Raw genomic sequence first — 21,302 nt, 5'->3', positions numbered from 1 at the left:
GATCCCTGTATTAATGTAACAATGGAATAATGAATCCAGATATTAATACAAGCAAAACTAAAGCCTTGGCTGAGTATTTGTTCTCCTGAAAAAGTAGCCATCGCCTGAGGCATGCAATAATTGCATATTGACGAACTAAGGCTTAGAAAACCTTATCAGAGAAAATCAACATTTACACGTTAGAGAGACATTAATCACCTTTGTTTTCTTTAGAATTGTCTTCTTCAGATGATTCCTTCTTTCCTCCCTTAATATTAATATCAATCTTTCCGTGTTCCTCTTTGCTTCCATGTCCGTGGCCAAATTTACCTCCAAACTTGATGGTTCCTGTACAGAATTAAAAAGTAAAATAATGAAGCTAAATATTAAGACATAAAACAGATAGTTCTAATTGGTGATAGTTTGGGACACAAATAACAGAATTAAACATAGAGAGCAACAAATTTAAATTGACTTTTTAAGGATTTATTTACACGTGGAGTATCCAAAGCATATTTGAAACTACAGATTTGAAGCTGAGTTCAGTCATTTAGTTTTTATTGAAATCTGCAGCATAAAATCTGCAACATCAATTAGGCACAGGATACTGTACGTGTGAATAGACATATTTGCCCATATTTGATGCTGCGGATTTTATGCTGCAGATTTCTGTGTAAACTAAATGATTGAATGAGAAGGGGAGGGGTTGTGAAAAAAGAAGTCGGACTCCTAAAGCCCCGAACCTAAAGATAGTTATTTCCCGGTGGATAGGGAATAACTATACAACAGGGGAAAACCCTTTTAAACACATAATGCACACAGATGTATGATTACTAGAGATGCAAATATCGCCGCAATTCTATTGCGCTAATTGCTTCATTAAACTCCATTTACTGTGGTGCAGGCTCCAGGGCATCTAAAATGGCGGATCCACATGTCAGTACATGGGGCAAGGAAAGCTGGGAAGACGGGAAGGCAAGGCGGGAAGGGAAGTAGGCGGAATGACCCTGAATCAGCAGCCAGTCACCCCTGTGATGTTGATAAGGATGACCATTATGATTTTGATTACTGATCAATATATATATATATATATATATATATATGTTAAAAATAGATATATATGTATATATATATATATATATATATATATATATATATGCTAATATGCTGCAGAAAAACATTGTTTTCCTTATGAGAAATATCAGCTTGCTATTTGCTTGTGATTAAGATAAAGACCTTCGAACGAGGCCAAAAGAAGCAAGATAAAGAAGAAGTTGGAAGTTAGAGACAAAACATTTGAAGAAATATAGACTGTGCAGAAGAACAGATAAATCTGGAATTTTCTGGTAGAATAGGGAGATGGCAACATAAGTGATCTATGGCTAAGAAAGAAATGAATGCTTTGCATGCTAATATACAGGGTGGGCCATTTATATGGATAAACCTTAATAAAATGGGAATGGTTGGTGATATTAACTTCCTGTTTGTGGCACATTAGTATATGTGAGGGGGGAAACTTTTCAACATGGGTGGTGACCATGGCGGTCATTTTGAAGTCGGCCATTTTGAATCCAACTCTTGTTTTTTCAATAGGAAGAGGGTCATGTGACACATCAAACTTATTGGGAATTTCACAAGAAAAACAATGATTTGCTTGGTTTTAACGTAACTTTATTTTTTCATGAGTTATTTACAAGATTCTGACCACTTATGAAATGTGTTCAATGTGCTGCCCATTGTGTTGGATTTTCAATGGAAACCCTCTTCTCCCACTCTTCACACACTGATAGCAACACTGCAGGAGAAATGCTAGCACAGGCTTCCAGTATCCATAGTTTCAGGTGCTGCACATCTCGTATCTTCACAGCATAGACAAATGCCTTCAGATGAGCCCAAAGATACAAGTCTAAGGGGGTCAGATTGGGAGACCTTGGGGGGCCATTCAACTGGCCCACGATGACCAATCCACTTTCCAGGAAACTGTTCATCTAGGAATGCTCGGACCTGGCATCTTCCCTGAGTTTTTCCAGCAAGATGGTGCACCACCACATTATGGGTGTCAGGTCCAAGCATAGTTGCAGTGAGAGGTCTGAGCTCCTAGTGTCAGCTAGCAGTCGTGTTTCGACCAGCAACCCAGCAGCCGTGATTGATCGGTTCACTCGGTCATCCACTTCATCCCAAGTGACATCCGACACCCCCAGTCAACAGTCTGTGGGTTCCTCAGACTCAACCCTCACTTGGCATGGCCCTCATGCTGCTGCCCCCTCCAGGCTCTGTCATTGTGCCGCCATATGGTCTCCTCATGCTGATGCTGCCACATCCAGGCTCTCTCATTGTGCTGCTCTATGGTCTCCTCATGCTGATGCTACCGCCTCCATGCTCTTTCATGTTGCCACCATATGGTTTCTTCATGCTGATGCTACCACCTCCAGGGTCTGTCATTGTGCCGCCATATGGTCTCCTCTTGCTGATGCTGCCACCACCAAGCTCTCTAATTCTGCTGCTCTATGGTCTCCTCATGCTGATGCTGCCACCTCTAGGCTCTCTCATTGTACTGCTCTATGGTCTCCTCATACTGAAGCTACCGCCTCCATGCTGTGTCATTGTGCCACCATATGGTGTCCTCATGCTGATGCTACCACCTCCAGGAACTGTCATCGTGCCGCCATATGGTCTCCTGATGTTGATGCTGCCACCTCCAGGCTCTCTAATTGTGCTGCTCTATGGTCTCTTCATGCTGATGCTGCCACCTCCAGGCTCTCTAATTGTGCTGCTCTATAGTGTCCTCATGCTGATGCTACCACCTCCAGGCCTCTCATTGTGCTGCCATGGATACAGCAAAACATCATTATGGTGCTGGTCGCCAGTTTCAGAAATTCCTCTGCATTAGGGTCACTTTCAGGACTCCTGATGCTGCTGCTGCCACCTCCAGGCTGTCTCATTCAGCCACTATATGGTATCCTCATGCTTCAGCCACCTCCAGGCTGTGTCATTCATCCAATATATGTTTTAATGATGCTAAAATACATGTATTTTTCAGTGTACTGTAGCGCATATTGTCTGCCCTCATAAGTGCATACCACATACGTATATCTTAGTAATGTACTATTTTGTACCTGTTAATCTGTAAAGGGCCTACGTACTGTGAAAGTCCAGGCAAAGTACTCACCGGCTGGTGTTGGACTCAGAAACTTTTTTAAATGTACTTGGGAGTGTTCAGCCACTATATGGTCTCTCCTCGTGCTTCAGACACCTCCAGACAGTGTCATTCAGCCAATATATGGTTTACTGATGCTGCTGGGCCGGTGCCTAAAAAAATTTATGGTAGCACTAGCTACCATAAATCTTCAATTTAAATTTAAAAATGTATCTTTTATTCTTAGGAAAATTCATTTTTTATTGTGAAGCCCTGGGGCCTACTCATGCTGCTGCCAGCTCTAGTCTGTGTCATTCAGCAACTACATGGTTTAGTGATGTTGCTGTGCCTAGGACATTACCTTAAAAGGTTTATGGTTTATGTGTCATTCAGCCATTTTATGGTTTACTGATGCTGCTGGGCCTGGGCCTAACATTTTTTTTATGGTAGCACTAGCTACCATAAATCTTTAATTTCAATTTTAAAATTCACCAATTAATTTTAGGAGTTGTGAAGCCCTCTTGTGTACTCATGCTGTTGCTAGCTCTAGTCTGTGTCATTCAGCAACTACATGGTTTAGTGGTGCTGCTGGGCCTGGGTCATTACCTTAAAAGGTTTATGGTAGCACTAGCTACCATACATCTTCAATTTAAATTTAAAAATTCATCATTTAATCTTAGGGACTGTAAGGCCCTACTGTCTCCTCCTTCAGCCAACTCCAGGCTGTGCCATTCAGCCACTATATGGTCTCCTCATGCTGCTAACACCTCAACGCTGTGTCATTCAGCCACTATATGGTCTCCTCATTCTGCCAACACCTCCACGCTGTGTCATTCAGCCACTATATGGTCTCCTCATCCTGCCAACACCTCCACGCTGTGTCATTTAGCCACTATATGGTCTCCTCATGGTTCAGCCACCTCCAAGCTGTGTCATTCAGCCACTATACGTTCTCCTCATGCTGCCAACACCTCCATGCTATGTCATTCAGCCACTATATGGTCTCCTCATGCTGCCAACTCCTCCACGCTGTGTCATTTAGCCACTATTTGGTCTCCTCATGGTTCAGCCACCTCCAAGCTGTGTCATTCAGCCACTATATGGTCTCCTCATGCTTCAGCCACCTCCAAGCTGTGTCATTCAGCCACTATATGGTCTCCTCCTGCTGCCAACATCTCTATGCTGTGTCATTTAGCCACTATATGGTCTCCTCATGGTTTAGCCACCTCCTAGCTGTGTCATTCAGCCACTATACGGTCTCCACATGCTACAAGCCACCTCCAAGCTGTGTCATTCAGCCACTATTTGGTCTCCTCATGCTGCCAACACCTCCACGCTGTGTCATTTAGCCACTAAATGTCTCCTCATGCTGCCAACACCTCCACGCTGTGTCGTTTAGCCACTATATGTTCACCTCATGATGCCAACACCTCCACGCTCTGTCATTCAGCCACTATATAGTCTCCTCATGCTGCTAACATCTCCACACTGTGTCATTCAGCCATTATATGGTCTCCTCATGCTGCCAACAACTCCACGCTATGTCATTTAGTCACCATATGGTCTCCTCATACTGATGCAAACTCCAAGCTCTGTCATTGTGCCGCTCTGCGGTAGTGATTCTAATAGCAATGCCTGAAATCTGCATGTCATACTGAATAACAGTATTATTTCACTACCCCAGCACACTCCATATGCGTGTTAGAACACAGCAAAGTGTTCCACACCCCTATTGAGGCTCTCTGTAGGCCAGAAATAACCGTTTTTAATCTAGATTTGCAGCAAATAAATTTGGATCGATTCATATTTTTTCAAAAAATTTGGCGAATTGGCTGAATCGAATTTTTCAAAAGTTCGCTCATCTCTAATGATTACCTTTGGAGTTGTCTCCTTCAGATAATTCCTTGTTTCCTCCATGGATGTTAATACCAATCTTTCCATGTTCCTCTTTGCTTCCATGTCCTTGACCAAACTTATTTCCAAACTTGATGGTTCCTGTAAAAATTAAACAATTCAAAAAAGAAGATTCTCATTAAGATATAGATATAATAAGTTATAGTTTAGCAATGGCAATATTTTATGGCTAATTGTAATTATAAAGTAGCTGTTGTTATGCAAATATACCATGCTTTAGACCTTCACCTCTCCTTAGGGAAAACTACCTTCATAGACTATGTTGATACCTAGTGGTAGATGTCAGAACAGTCTCTTCTATAGAGAGGAAACCAGTTTTGAATGTCATGACATCGACATTAAACATATACTTCACATACTCCAAACATGATTCCTGTATTAATGTAACAATGGAATAATGAATGTAGATATTGAGACATGCATAGTTCAGCAGCAGAAAAAAAAAATCTTGATGGATCCCATAAAAGTAGGCATCGCTTGAGACATGCAACAATTATACTATGTTTTAATCAGAGATTCCTAGTTGCTGATATTTTGAGATTGGAATTCAAAATTTGGAAGATAACATATTGACAAACTATGGATCATAAAACCTTATCATAGAAAACTAACATTTACGTCTAAAAAAGACATATAATCACCTTTGTTTTCTGCAGAGTTGTATTCTTCAGATGATTCTTTGTTTCCTCCCTTTAACTTAATATCAATCTTTCCATGTTCTTCTTTGCTTCCCTGTCCAAGACCAAATATACCTCCAAAATTGATGCCTCCTGTATAAATTTAACAATGAAAGAACAAAAGTAACTATAAAGATACTTAAAATCATGCATTTCTAATTCATTGGCTACACATTTCAGAAGAAGAGGAATAACCTGAAGTTAGTGGGCCACAATGGGAAATCTGTAAAAAGGCCCTTGCTTATTATGTGAAATTTATATGGTATCTTGTATGGCTGATGAACCTTTGAGCCCTCCCAGGCTTCAAAGTCTTCTACTGCTATCTTGACACTCCCTAAAACTAAGCCCTATATTTCAGGCATGTATGGTCACAACAGCTAAGATAGAATTAGCATCCCTGTGTATAATGCAACCATAATAACACATAAATAAATAATGACCTTTGTTTCCTTGGGAGTTGTGTTCTTGAGATGATTTCTTGTTTCCTCCCTTTATCTTAATATCAATTCCACCATGTTCCTCCTTGCTACCATGCCCATGGTCAAATTTACCTTCAACATTGATAGTTCCTGTGTCATTTTAAGAAAGAAGCTTTAATAGACAGAGATATACAAACCCCAGAGGCAGACCAGGCTGCTCAGGTATTCATATTCTACTACATAAAGATAGGCACTCCCTCCACAGGAATGGCAATGCAAAAAAAGGTTATGCTGTCATTTCATATAAAAGGAACGCAAAAAAGGTGGGAGCAAACCCTAGGCCATTAATACTCTTGCTATGAGTATGCTACGGTGTGAACCAAGAGGCAGGGACTGATTTTCAATAATACAGAACAAGCATTCATGTACATATTGTAACCACAACAACACATGGAATAATGACCTTTGTTTTCTCTAGAGTTGTCTTCCTCGCTTCCATGCCCATGACCAAATTTGCCTCCAACATTGATGGTTTCTGTTTTAAGATAGAAATAAGGAAGCTATTTTACTTAAGAAAGACAACCTTCTTAACGTGAGTGTTCTCAATTATATAGAATTGTAATTAAATATTAAAAGTTCTTATTTAACTTATTTTAACTAAAATTCTTATTTAACCTTTGATCTTGTGAAAGTATTGACAATACTTACTAAAGTTTTTGTGTTCCTTTGAGTTGTCTTCTTTAGATGATTCCTTGCTCCCTCCTTTTATATCAATATCAATCTTTCCATGTCCTTTTTTGCTTCCATGTTCAATCTGGATGGAACCTAATAGATAAATGAGTTAATAATTAGTTAACAAGCAAGTAACATAACCCAATATAATAAGCTAATATAGAAAGATTTACAAACAATAGGGACAGGCCAGGCAGCTCTGATTAGTCACATCCAATTGGATGGTAGGAAAGCACTGCCTTCATGGGGATCTTAATGTAAGCAAAGGTTATTCTGCTATTCTATGCCATATAGAGTGCAAAAAGTGAAGTGGGCAAGCACTAGGCCAGTTATACTCTTTCTGGGCTCATTTTTCACAATCATTAGTGCCTGATTTTGTAGGCACAGCTATTTGCATATCTTCACACAACTGTTCTGTACTGTCACCAACCCTAACATTGCCAGATTTATGATGGCCAAAGCTGATCTTGCCCAGATTGCCTCCAGAATTTTTTTTACATATTTAACCCCTTAGGGACTCAGTCTATTCTCACCTTAAAGGGGTACTCCCGTGGAAAACTTTTTTTTTTAAATCAACTGGTGCCAGAAAGTTAAACTGATTTGTAAATTACTTCTATTAAAAAAATCTTCCAGTACTTTTGGGGGGCTGCATACTACAGAGGAAATGCTTTTCTTTTTGTATTTCTCTTCTGTCAAGACCACAGTGCTCTCTCTTGGCCTCTGCTGTCCATTTTAGGAACTGTCCAGAGCAGCCTATGTTTGCTATAGGGATTTTCTCCTGCTCTGGACAGTTCCTAAAATGGACAGCAGAGGTCAGCAGAGAGCACTGTGGTCGTGACAGAAGAGAAATCCAAAAAGAAAAGCATTTCTTCTGTTGTATACAGCCCCTAAAAAGTACTGGAAGGATTAAGATTTTTTAATAGAAGTAATTTACAAATCTGTTTAACTTTCTGTCACCAGTTGACAATTGAAAAGTTTTCAATGGGAGTACTCCTTTAAGGACAAATCTTAATTTTTGCATTTTAGTTTTTTCCTCCTTCCCTTCAAAAAATCATCTCTTTCAATTTTGCACCTACAGACCCATATAAGAGCTTGTTTTTTTTGCATCACCAATTGTACTTTGTAAAGACATCCCTTATTTTGTAATATAACCTGCGGCAATACCCAAAAAAATTATTTGTTGGGTGAAATAAAAAAAAGAAACACCCTTTTGTAACTTTTGGGGGCTCCCCTTTCTACAGAATGCACTTTTTGGTAAAATTGACACCTTACCTTTATTCTGTAGATCCATACGGTTTCAAAAATACCCAATTTATATAGGTTTTATTGTATTTCAATACTGAAAAAAAATTATAAACTACATGCACTAAAATTAGTGTGTTTAAAATTGGCATCTTCTGACCCCTATAACTTTTTTTTTCCGTGTATAGGGCGGTATGAGGGCTCATTTTTTTTGCGCCATCATCTGTAGTTTTTATCGGAACCATTTTTGTTTTGATGGTACTTTTTGATCACTTTTTATTAATATTTTTATGGTATATAAAGTGACCAAAAATGCACAATTTTGGACTTTGGTATTTTTTTTTACGTGTACGCCATCGACCGTGTGGTTTAGCTAACCTAATATTTTAATAGTTCGGACATTTACGCACGCAGCAGTACCACAAATGATTATTTTTATTCTTTATTACATTATTTTATTTAAAAAATGGGAAAAGGGGGGGGGGGGTGATTTAAAACTTTTAATAGGGAAGGGGTTAATGAACTTTTATTAACCCCTTAACCTCTTAAGGACCCAGGGCATATGGATACGCCCTCACACCCTGGGCCTTAAGGACCCAGGGCGTATCTATACGCCCTGGCATTTTCCGGCCTCCGCCGCTCGCCGGGCAGAGATCGGAACGGCATGCCTACTGATATCGTTCAGTAGGCATGCCGTGCAAATGCCTAGGGGAGTCCCGGGACCCCTGCATGCCGGCGATTGGCGCAGATCGCGGACGAATTCACGTGAGGCCGGTCATCGATCACTTTGGGGCCAAATTTTTGGAGGCCTACGTAACGCTCAGGGACCTCTCGGTAGATGAGTCTCTCATCAGTTTTAAGGGGAGACTCAGCTTCCGCCAGTATATTCCCTCGAAGCGGGCGCGGTATGGCGTGAAGCTCTATAAACTTTGCGAGAGTACCTCCGGGTACACTTGCAAGTTTACAGTATATGAGGGACGAGATTTCCGTATTGAACCCCCAGAATGTCCCCCCCCTCTGGGTGTTAGCGGGAAAATCTTTGGGACCTTATGCACCCATTGCTGGATAAGGGTTTCCACTTATACGTGGATAACTTTTATACCAGCATCCCTCTGTTCAAATCCTTTTCCGCCACTGAGCAGTGATTTGGCGATTGGACACCAGGAGGCAAGGTAAGGGACCCTCCTACTGTATCACAGCTGTTCACGATGCCACGATTTCACCGCGGCCATCCCGAACAGCCCCCTGAGCTAACCGGCATTGTTTTACTTTTACTTTAGACGTGGCGTTCAACTTTGAACGCTGCATTTAAAGGGTTAATAGCGTGCAGCACTGCGTTATTAGTTGTTAGAGGCTGGGCCCCACTCGCGTTATAGAAAGGGAAAGGAATCAGGACGTACCTGTACGTCCCTGGTCCTTAAGGGGTTAAAAAAATGATTTACACTTTTTTTTTTAACCCCATAGGGGTTATGATTGCATACACTGATCTGTGTTATGCCATTGCAAAGCACTGATAAGTATAACCGGCAATCTGCTGCTCTAGCCTGCTGTGCAGGCATGGAGCAGAGTATCGCTGTTGGACAACAGAGATGTAGGTGAGGACCCTCCCGTTGTCCGGTAAGCTAATTGGGACATCGCTGCCGGGATTCTTTTACTTTCACTTTAGACGGCGCGATCAACTTTGATCTCGGCATCTAAAGGGTTAATTCCGGGCAGCGACCCGATCGGATTTTCCCGGCATTAGCCGTGGGTCCTGGCTGCCCGTAGCAACTGGGATCCACTGGGTTTAACCCGTTCTCGGGATAACGGTTTTACCGGTTAATGACCATGGACGTCTATACTCGTCCATGTGCCATTAACCGGGTATGGTGCGGGCTCCCGACTCGAGCCCGCATCATACCGGCTGGCCCCCAGCTAATTCCTGTAGCTGGGGGCCGGCATTAATAGCTGACATGCGTTGAACGCCTTGGCCGGCAATTAGCCCTTTAGATCGCCGCTGTCAAAGTTGCCTTTATCCAGTCTTTGGTGGTTTAGTGGGGTAGATCGCCCCCCCTGAATCGCGATCGTGGCAGGGGGGGGCGATCCACTGCTTTGGTAGCCTGAGGGCTTAGCTCTCTTTCCACGGCAGCTCCTGCACTCAGAATGATAAAGCCTGGCTTGACCAGGCTTTATCAATCGAGCGCAGAGCACACAGATCAATGTGGTTCTATGGAACCACATTGATCTGTATAAAGAATCAAACGATTCCTCCTAAAAGTCCCCTAAGGGGACCAAAAGTGTAAAAAGAAAAGTTTAAAAAAAGGTTAAAAACACACACATTAACCCCTTACTTTAAATCACCCCCCTTTTCCCAAATTCATATAAAAAATATATAAACATAATAAAAATAAACATATGTGGTATCGCTACATGTGTAAATGTCCAAACTATACAAATATATTGTTAATTAAACCTCACAGTCAATGGCGTAAGCGCCCAAAAATTCCAAAGTCCAAAATAGCGTGTTTTTGGTAACTTTTTATACCATAAAAAAATGTATAAAATGCGATCAAACAGTCTGATTTAAACAAAAATGTTACCGATAAAAATAGATTTTATGGTAAAATTACTGATGTCATTACAAAGTAGAATTGGTGGCGCAAAAAATAAGCCATCATATGGTTTTTCAGGTGCAAAATTTAAAGGCTTATGATTTTTAAAAGCTAAGGAGGAAAGAACGAAAGTGCAAAAACTGGACCAAACCCTTCAAACTGGACAAAAGCATACAGGTACTTAAGGATTGGGGATGCAGGGCGTATGCATACACCCTGCGTCCCCAAGAGGTTAATAACAGATTTGTTTATTGGCATCTTCAGCATGTTCATGGAAGTTGGTGTTTTAAAATGTATATATATATATATATATATATATATATATATATATAGGGGAATATGTAAAGCAGCTCATTACACAACCTTTTCAGGTAGTGTTCCCTGGTATCAGCTTAGCTCCTGTTAAGGAATATAAAAAGCTGAACGGGATATATGCCAAGCCAGACTACTCCCCAAAAGGGAAGTTTCGACCCATCTGCAGACAGCTGTTTTGGGGTTTTTGCCCCTCGTCAGTACAGAGCAGGGTGATCTGGCTTGGCTGTGGTGAGAGGCCTGAGGCTTTAAAAGGGGTCAGTACTTTCCTCAGGGAGAGGACACCTCTTCAGGTGTAACGGAGATTCAGGTTAGGCCATTTAGCACTCCGCAGAGTGCGGAGTGCTAAATGGCCTAACCTGAAGAGGTGTCCTCTCCCTGAGGAAAGTACTGACCCCTTTTAAAGCCTCAGGCCTCTCACCACAGCCAAGCCAGATCACCCTGCTCTGTACTGACGAGGGGCAAAAACCCCGAAACAGCTGTCTGCAGATGGGTCGAAACTTCCCTTTTGGGGAGTAGTCTGGCTTGGCATATATCCCGTTCAGCTTTTTATATTCCTTAACAGGAGCTAAGCTGATACCAGGGAACACTACCTGAAAAGGTTGTGTAATGAGCTGCTTTACATATTCCCCTACCCAGAATGCCTGCGGAGTGCTAAATGGCCTAACCTGAATCTCCGTTACACCTGAAGAGGTGTCCTCTCCCTGAGGAAAGTACTGACCCCTTTTATATATATATATATATATATATATATATATATATATATTAAAGTGGCTGGCTTCTTTTTATGGGTTGCAACAAACGGTTTATAGTCTTTTAGTACATATTGTTATTAAGGAGTAAATCCATTCAATCCATTGAATGGATAAACTTTAAAAACCCTAGTCTTGGGTACAAGACTATAATACGTACCCCTTTCTTTTGAATTATCATTTTCTTCACTTGAGTCAACCTTGCCATTACCAGATGTCTTCTTTCCATGAACACCAAATCCAACTGCATAAAATGAAAATTGTGTTTCAAGAGCTTTGCCTTTTGGCATAACATGTTTACACAGTGTAAAATAAATAGGAAAATAGGAATTACATTTGTCCTTATCAATATTCCCTTATTAATCTAATAAGGTTCACAATGAAAGTCTTCTACTTTCTGCTGTATCGCTGCCAGATCCATCGTACCCCATTGATTTCAATGAGCCAACCAATAAGTGAGCTTGTGTCTCCAGTCAGCTGACTTTCCAACTAAATCCATTTTTTTTAACCGTACTGAAAAAATTGGATATGCCAGCGTCCGGAGGCAGTAGCTGACTTTGGTCAGTTCACTGAAATCAATGGAGTACGGTGTAAATTCGGCAGGGATATGACAGTAGATTTTGAAAATATCCCACAATATTCAGCTACCAGATTCGCAATCTGAGATGTGAAAGCACCCTTAATCACCCTTAACAATTGCCATCAAAATTAATCATTTTTCTAGAATGAGAAATACATGGTTTAAGTTCATTCTAGTTCATTTTGCATTATTATACAATATGTGGTTGTATTATATGGAGAAAACTTAACTTAATTATACACATTGATATTTCATTCCAACCCATCATTCACTCCCCTAGCAGACATTGTGGTCTCTAACAACTTTAAAACAAGAACTTCCACTCTTCACTGTTTCCTTTAGTTCCCCTAAATCCACCCTTAAATTCCTGGTGACCACTGATTTCAAATGACTTTGACTCCCCAGTGTTTCTAAATTTCCCAGTATTGTGGCCAAACAATCCCCCTAGCATTATATTAGCATTACCCAAATTTGTGTCTAGAAGGAAGAAAGTCATCCAATATCAGTAAAATACAACGAATAAAATACAATACCTTCTTAATTTAAGAGAAGAGACACCATTGCATAGATCAAACTTGACCCTCTATTAGGATGCTAAGCTTACCATTGAGGACAGAAGAATTTAGTGTTTGTTTCCCCATCTATTACCTTTACTTGATCCCTGGGTAATTTCTTGACCCCAAATACATTTCCTGTAGAGATTGCAGTTTAGCATAGATACTCACAACCACAAAGTATTAAGGAGGATGGGACCAACCAAAATTGAATGCCACATGGGTTATAGTATGTTTATTTTTGCCTCAAAAGAGGAAAATGCTATATTCTGACATCTATTATTGAATTTTTGTAAGAAAAAGGTTCTGAACCCTAATTGAAAAAATGTCACATTAACACAATAAAGTGTTTTAACATACAGTATATCAGATACCGTATTTATCGGCGTATAACACGCACTTTTTAGGCTAAAATTTTTAGCCTAAAGTCTATGTGCGTGTTATACGCCGATACACCCCCAGGAAAGGCAGGGGGAGAGAGGCCGTCGCTGCCCGCTTCTCTCCCCCTGCCTTTCCTGGGGGTCTAGAGCCCTGCTGTCGGCCCTTCTCTCCCCCTGGCTATCGGCGCCGCTGCCCGTTCTGTCCCCCTGACTATCGGTACCGGCGCCCCATTGCCGGCGCCGATAGCCAGGGGGAGAGAAGCGGCGCCGACAGCCATGGGGAGAGAAGGGGAAGCGGCACCCATTGCCAGCGCCGCTGCCCCGTTGCCTCCCCCCATCCCCGGTGGCATAATTACCTGTTGCCGGGGTCGGGTCCGCGCTGCTGCAGGCCTCCAGTGTGCGTCCCCTGCGTCTTTGCTATGCGCTGCACGGCGCGGCGCATGACGTCAGTGCGCCGCGCCGTGCATAGCAACGATGCAGGGGACGCACGCCGGAGGCCTGCAGCAGCGCGGACCCAGGTAATTATGCCACCGGGGATGGGGGGAGGCAACGGGGCAGCGGCACCGGCAATGGGCGCCGCTGCCCCTTCTCTCCCCCTGGCTGTCGGCACCGGCAATGGGGCGCCGGCACCGATAGTCAGGGGGACAGAACGGGCAGCGGCGCCGATAGCCAGGGGGAGAGAAGGGCCGGCAGCAGGGCTTTAGACCCCAGGAAAGGCAGGGGGAGAGAAGCGGGCAGCGACGGCCTCTCTCCCCCTGCCTTTCCTGGGGGTGTATCGGGGTATACACGCGCACACACGCACCCTCATTTTACCATGGATATTTGGGTAAAAAACTTTTTTTACCCAAATATCCTTGGTAAAATGAGGGTGCATGTTATAGGCCGGTGCGTGGTATACCCCGATAAATACGGTATTTAAATATATCTATAACAGTAGATAACAACATGTTGTCCTCCTTCCATTTTAAATAGTTTGTCTCATGATAACAAGTTATCGATAAGTGTACAATACGCCAGGATGCCAGAAAGCATTTTTACATTGGGCCGGAGGAAGGCACACATGAGCTCTGATGCGTTGTCCATTACATGGCCTTTAAAATATATTTTGTCTTATGCAACTGTGATGGCCAGGTTTCGGTGCATTACCAAGACAGTAGTGCTCATCAAGACCCCTTGCTTTCTACTCCATTGGCCTCCTATCCTTAGGGAGTCACTCACCCAAATGGACATATGCATGTTGTAGCTCCATTCGCTGAGCAGTGACACTATGGAACTCTTTGCCACATGATTGTATGATGTTTAATTCAAACATGTTCAACGGTGGGCTGGATGCTTTATTGGAAAATATACCATATTTACCGGCATATAAGACGACTTTTTAACCCTGTAAAATGTTCTCAAAAGTCTGGGGTCGTCTTATACGCCAGGTGTTGTCTTATTCGCCGGGTGCTGCAGATGGCCAGGATGCTCGGGGTATGGATTATCCATACCCCGTGCTTCCTGGCCAAGATTAATTTCCCCCGCCACATTCGGGACATCCCTGTGTCCCGAAAGATCTTTTCCGGACACAAAGATGTACCGGTTACTTTTCTGTAGCCCCGTGTTAACTTTAAAAACGCAGGGGCCGCCGGGAGGTAGCGCACGCAGGGACGTCACTGATGTCCCGTGCATGCGCTCATAGCAACAGCAGAGCAGAGCGGAGCAGCGAGGACGCGAGGGAATGGTAAGTTACCAGAACATCATCTTCGATGCAATGACCAGCACTCCTCCGGTCCTGGGACCTACTGCTATGGCCTATAGGTCATAGCAGTAGATTGTGACAGCGGACCGGAGGTGCAGTGGTCGGAGCACTGAAGAGGTGCAGTACACAGACATAAAGCCTCCAGCCATACACTGTATATGGCTGAAGGCTGTATGTCTGTGGGGTCCACTGCCTACCTAATGTGGGGGAAACTATACTGCCAACCTAATGTGGGGGAACTGCAACCAAATGTGGGGGAACTATACTGCCAACCTAATGTGGGGGAACTACAACCTAATGTGGGGGGAACTATACTGCCAGCCTAATGTGGAGGGAACTATACTGCCAACCTAATGTGGGAGAACTTCGACCTAATGTGGGGGAACTACAACCTAATGTGGTGGGAACTATACTGTCAACCTAATGTGGGGAAACTACAACCTAATGTGGGGAAACTATACTGCAAACCTAAGGTGGGGAACTACAACTTAATGTGGGGGAACTATGCTGATAACCTAATGTGGGGGGAACAATACTGCCAACCTAATGTCGGAGAACAATGCTAACAACCTAATGTGGGGGAACTATGCTGACAACCTAATGTGGGGGGGACTATGCTGCCTACCTAATGTGGGGGAACAATTGTAAGGAACCATATCGCGGTAGAGAGGTAGTCTTATACGGTGAGTATATCCCAAACTCTATATTTTAACTATAAAAGTTGGGGGTTGTCTTATACGCCCAGTCGTTTTATATGCCGGAAAATACAGCAATGTTACAGGTTATGAAAACTAGATTTATGGAAATAGCATGTTGATCCAGGGAATTATTATGATTGCCATATTGAAGTTGAAATGGAATTTTTTACTCTTTGCCATTTGCATATATAAAACTTTTAGATCACTTTTTATTAATTTTTTTGGAATAAAATGTGACAAAAAAGAGGCATTTTTGGGCTTTTATTCTTATTTTTTACGTTTTACATTGATAGTTCGGACATTTATGCACATGGTGATACCAAATATGTTTTTTTTTAAAAATAGATTTTATGCTTTTTGAGGGTAAAATGGGAAAAAGGGACAGTTTTCATTATTGTTGGGGGAGGTGATTTTTCACTTTTCATTTTTACATTTTTCAACTTTTTTTTTATACTTTTTGTGTCCAGTATCAATAGCAATCAGTTGATTGCTAATACTGTTCAGAGCTATACATGGGGCAAAGCACTGATAAGTATTATCGGATATCTTTTGCTCTGGTCTGCTCGGCCGCCATTTCAGATGATCGGATCCCCGCGGTAGTGCTGGGGGCAATACGATCATCTATTTTAACATGCGCATTTCCACGGATGCCGTGATCTGTATTGATCACGGCATCTGAGGAGTTAATGGCGGACATCCGCGCGATAGCGGATGTTGGCCATTACCGGCGCGTCCCCAGCTGCTGATAGCAGCCAGGACCTACAGTGTATGACGCGAACACCGCTCTGATGCTCGCAGTCATACCCAGGACGTAAATGTACATCTGGTGCACTAAGTAGCTCCGCACCAGGACGTACATTTAAGTGCATGTCGTTAAGTCAATTGTTTCTGATTAATAAGGAACAAAACTATAATTTTTAGCACACTGCATGCAGTCTTACCTTAAAGAAATATTCCACCACCTGTCGGGAAAACTAAATGTTCAGGTTAAACCACAATAATAACTTACGTTTTCCTCCATTGCCATGAAGCTCACTTGTTATATGAAGTCCACCACTAAGTTCATGTTTTCCATTAATTTCAAAAGTCTTTGACTCCCCACTACCACCAAACTCAATTTTTCCAGTTTTTTGACCAAGTATGCCCCCCACATTTAGGTTGGGTAAATGTATTTTGCCTCCACTTAAATCAATTGTTTCTGTTTTAATAAGAAACAAACCACTTTACTTTTAGTACACTGCATGCAGTCTTAGCTTGCAAAAGTATCCCACCACCTGTCGGGACAGCTAAATGTCCACATTTATCCACAAATTTAACTTACGTTTTCCTCCAAGGCCATGAAGCTCACTTGTTATATCAAGTCCACCACTAAGTTCATGTTTTCTGTTAATTTCAAAGGTTTTTGTCTCCCCACTACCTCCAAACTCAATTTTTCCAGTTTTGTGACCAAGTATTCCCCCCACATTAAGGTTGGGTAACTGAATTTTGCCTCCACTTAAGTCAATTGTTTCTGTTTTTAAAAGGACACAAACAAATAATTTTTAGCACACTGCATGCAGTCTTAGCTTACAAAAATATCCCACCACCTGTCGGGACAACTAAGTGTCCATATTAATTCACAATAATAAACTATGTTTTCCTCCTTTGCAATGAAGCTCACTTGTTATATCAAGTCCACCACTAAGTTCATGTTTTCCATTAAGTTCAAAAGTCTTTGTCTCCCCACTACCAACAAACTAAATTTTTAAAATTTTATGACCAAGTATGCCCCTAACATTAAGGCTGGGTAAGTGTATTTTGCCTCCACTTAAGTCAATTGTTTCTGTTTTAATAAGAAACAAACCAATTATGTTTTAGTACACTGCATGCAGTCTTAGCTTACAATATTATCCCTCCACCTGTCGAGATATCTAGATGTCCATATTTATCCAGAATAATAACTTACGTTTTCCTCCAAGGCCATGAAGCTCATTTGTTATATCAAGTCCACCACTAAGTCCATGTATTCCATTAATTTCAAAAGTCTTTGTCTCCCCACTACCACCAAACTCAATTTTTCCAGTTTTTTTACCAAGTATTCCCCCCACATTGAGGCTGGGTAACTGTAGTTTGCCTCCACTTAAGTCAATTGTTTTTGTTTAAAAAAAGAAACAAACCAATAATTTTTAGCACACTGCATGCAGTCTTAGCTTACAAAAGTATCCCACCAACTGTCGGGACAACTAAGTGTCTATATTAATACTCAATAATAACTTAAGTTTTCCTCCATTACCATGAAGTTCACTTGTTATATCAAGTCCACCATAAATTTCATGTTTTCCATTAATTTCAAGGGTCTTTGTCTCCCCACTACCACCAAACTCAATTTTTCCAGTTTTGTGACCAAGTATGCCCCCCAAATTCAGGTTGGGTAACTGTATTTTGCCTCCACTTATGTTATTTGTTTCTATTTTAATAAAGAAACAAACCAATAATTTTTAGCACACTGCATGCAGTCTTAGTTTACAAAAATATGCCTCCACCTGTCGGGACATCTAGATGTCCACATTTATTCACAATAATAACTTACGTTTTCCTCCTTTGCCATGAAGCTCACTTGTTATATCAAGTCCACCATTAAGTTCATGTTTTCCAATAATTTCAAAAGTCTTTGTCTCCCCTCTACCTCCAAACTCAATTTTTCCAGTTTTTTGACCAATTATTCCCCCCACATTAAGGTTGGGTAACTGTATTTTGCCTCCACTTAAATCAATTGTTTCTGTTTTAAAAAAGAAACAAACCAATAATTTTTAGCACACTGCATGCAGTCTTAGCTTACAAAAGTATCCCACCAACTGTCGGGACAACTAAGTGTCCATATTAATTCACAATAATAACTTACGTTTTCCTCCTTTGCCATGAAGCTCACTTGTTATATCAAGTCCACCATTAAGTTCATGTTTTCCATTAATTTCAAGGGTCTTTGTCTCCCCACTACCACCAAACTCAATTTTTCCAGTTTTGTGACCAAGTATGCCCCCCAAATTCAGGTTGGGTAACTGTATTTTGCCTCCACTTAAGTTAATTGTTTCTATTTTAATAAAGAAACAAACCAATAATTTTTAGCACACTGCATGCAGTCTTAGTTTACAAAAATATGCCTCCACCTGTCGGGACATCTAGATGTCCACATTTATTCACAATAATAACTTACGTTTTCCTCCTTTGCCATGAAGCTCACTTGTTATATCAAGTCCACCATTAAGTTCATGTTTTCCATTAATTTCAAAAGTCTTTGTCTCCCCTCTACCTCCAAACTCAATTTTTCCAGTTTTTTGACCAATTATTCCCCCCACATTAAGGTTGGGTAACTGTATTTTGCCTTCACTTAAATCAATTGTTTCTGTTTTAAAAAATAAACAAACCAATAATTTTTAGCACATTGCATGCAGTTTTAGCTTACAAAAGTATCCCACCAACTGTCGAGACAACTAAGTGTCCATATTAATTCACAATAATAACTTACGTTTTCCACCTTTGCCATGAAGCTCACTTGTTATATCAAGTCCACCATTAAGTTCATGTTTTCCATTAATTTCAAAAGTCTTTGTCTCCCCTCTACCTCCAAACTCAATTTTTCCAGTTTTTTGACCAAGTATTCCCCCCACATTAAGGTTGGGTAACTGTATTTTGCCTCCACTTAAATCAATTGTTTCTGTTTTAAAATAGAAACAAACCAATAATTTTTAGCACACTGCATGCAGTCTTAGCTTACAAAAGTATCCCACCAACTATCGGTACAACTAAGTGTCCATAATAATTCACAATAATAACTTATGTTTTCCTCCTTTGCCATGAAGCTCACTTGTTATATCAAGTCCACCACTAAGTTCATGTTTTCCATTAAGTTCAAAAGTCTTTGTCTCCCCACTACCACCAAACTCAATGTTTCCAGTTTTTTGACCAAGTATGCCCCCAACATTAAGGCTGGCTAAGCGTATTTTGCCTCCACTTAAGTCAATTGTTTCTGTTTTAATAAGAAACAAACCAATTCTGTTTAAGTACACTGCATGCAGTCTTAGCGTACAATATTATCCCTCCACCTGTCGAGATATCTAGATGTCCATATTTATTCAGAAGAATAACTTACGTTTTCCTCCAAGGCCATGAAGCTCACTTGTTATATCAAGTCCACCACTAAGATCATGTTTTCCATTAATTTCAAAAGTCTTTGTCTCCCCACTACCTCCAAACTCAATTTTTCCAGTTTTTTGACCAAGTATTCCCCCCACATTAAGGTTGGGTAACTGTATTTTGCCTCCACTTAAATCAATTGTTTCTGTTTTAAAAAAGAAACAAAGCAATAATTTTTAGCACACTGCATGCAGTCTTAGCTTACAAAAGTATCCCACCAACTGTCGGGACAACTAAGTGTCCATATTAATTCATAATAATAACTCACGTTTTCCTCCTTTTCCATGAAGCTCACTTGTTATATCAAGTCCACCATTAAGTTCATGTTTTCCATTAATTTCAAAAGTCTTTGTCTCCCCTCTACCTCCAAACTCAATTTTTCCAGTTTTTTGACCAAATATTCCCCCCACATTAAGGTTGGGTAACTGTATTTTGCCTCCACTTAAATCAATTGTTTCTGTTTTAAAAAAGAAACAAACCAATAATTTTTAGCACACTGCATGCAGTCTTAGCTTACAAAAGTATCCCACCAACTGTCGGGACAACTAAGTGTCCATATTAATTCACAATAATAACTTACGTTTTCCTCCTTTGCCATGAAGCTCACTCGTTATATCAAGTCCACCACTAAGTTCATGTTTTCCATTAAGTTCAAAAGTCTTTGTCTCCCCACTACCACCAAACTCAATGTTTCCAGTTTTTTGACCAAGTATGCCCCCAACATTACGGCTGGGTAAGTGTATTGTGCCTCCACTTAAGTCAATTGTTTCTGTTTTAATAAGAAACAAACCAATTCTGTTTAAGTACACTGCATGCAGTCTTAGCTTACAATATTATCCCTCCACCTGTCGAGATATCTAGATGTCCATATTTATTCAGAAGAATAACTTACGTTTTCCTCCAAGGCCATGAAGCTCACTTGTTATATCAAGTCCACCACTAAGATCATGTTTTCCATTAATTTCAAAAGTCTTTGTCTCCCCTCTACCTCCAAACTCAATTTTTCCAGTTTTTTGACCAAGTATTCCCCCCACATTAAGGTTGGGTAACTGTATTTTGCCTCCACTTAAATCAATTGTTTCTGTTTTAAAAAAGAAACAAACCAATAATTTTTAGCACACTGCATGCAGTCTTAGCTTACAAAAGTATCCCACCAACTGTCGGGACAACTAAGTGTCCATATTAATTCACAATAATAACTTACGTTTTCCTCCTTTGCCATGAAGCTCACTTGTTATATCAAGTCCACCACTAAGATCATGTTTTCCATTAATTTCAAAAGTCTTTGTCTCCCCACTACCTCCAAACTCAATTTTTCCAGTTTTTTGACCAAGTATTCCCCCCACATTAAGGTTGGGTAACTGTATTTTGCCTCCACTTAAATCAATTGTTTCTGTTTTAAAAAAGAAACAAACCAATAAT

General features: G+C 41.0%; 1 protein-coding gene across 1 annotated transcript in view; it reads right to left on the bottom strand.

Moving 5' to 3' along the window:
• Positions 1–21,302, bottom strand: part of LOC130293192 (mucin-2-like) — a 217,175-nt gene that overhangs the window by 65,188 nt on the left and 130,685 nt on the right. Inside the window, exons 9-15 of the mRNA XM_056541694.1 lie at positions 11,915–11,998; positions 6,834–6,950; positions 6,589–6,660; positions 6,147–6,275; positions 5,671–5,799; positions 4,991–5,110; positions 199–327 (exon numbers count right to left, since the gene is read on the bottom strand). Coding sequence (XP_056397669.1) covers positions 199–327; positions 4,991–5,110; positions 5,671–5,799; positions 6,147–6,275; positions 6,589–6,660; positions 6,834–6,950; positions 11,915–11,998 — 780 coding nt within the window. The remainder of the gene's footprint in view (positions 1–198; positions 328–4,990; positions 5,111–5,670; positions 5,800–6,146; positions 6,276–6,588; positions 6,661–6,833; positions 6,951–11,914; positions 11,999–21,302) is intronic.

Source organism: Hyla sarda, chromosome 10 (genome assembly GCF_029499605.1).
Source record: "Hyla sarda isolate aHylSar1 chromosome 10, aHylSar1.hap1, whole genome shotgun sequence".
NCBI classification, from domain to species: Eukaryota; Metazoa; Chordata; class Amphibia; order Anura; family Hylidae; genus Hyla; species Hyla sarda.
Note: the sequence above shows the minus strand (reverse complement) of the source record. Positions and strands in the feature narration are given on the sequence as shown.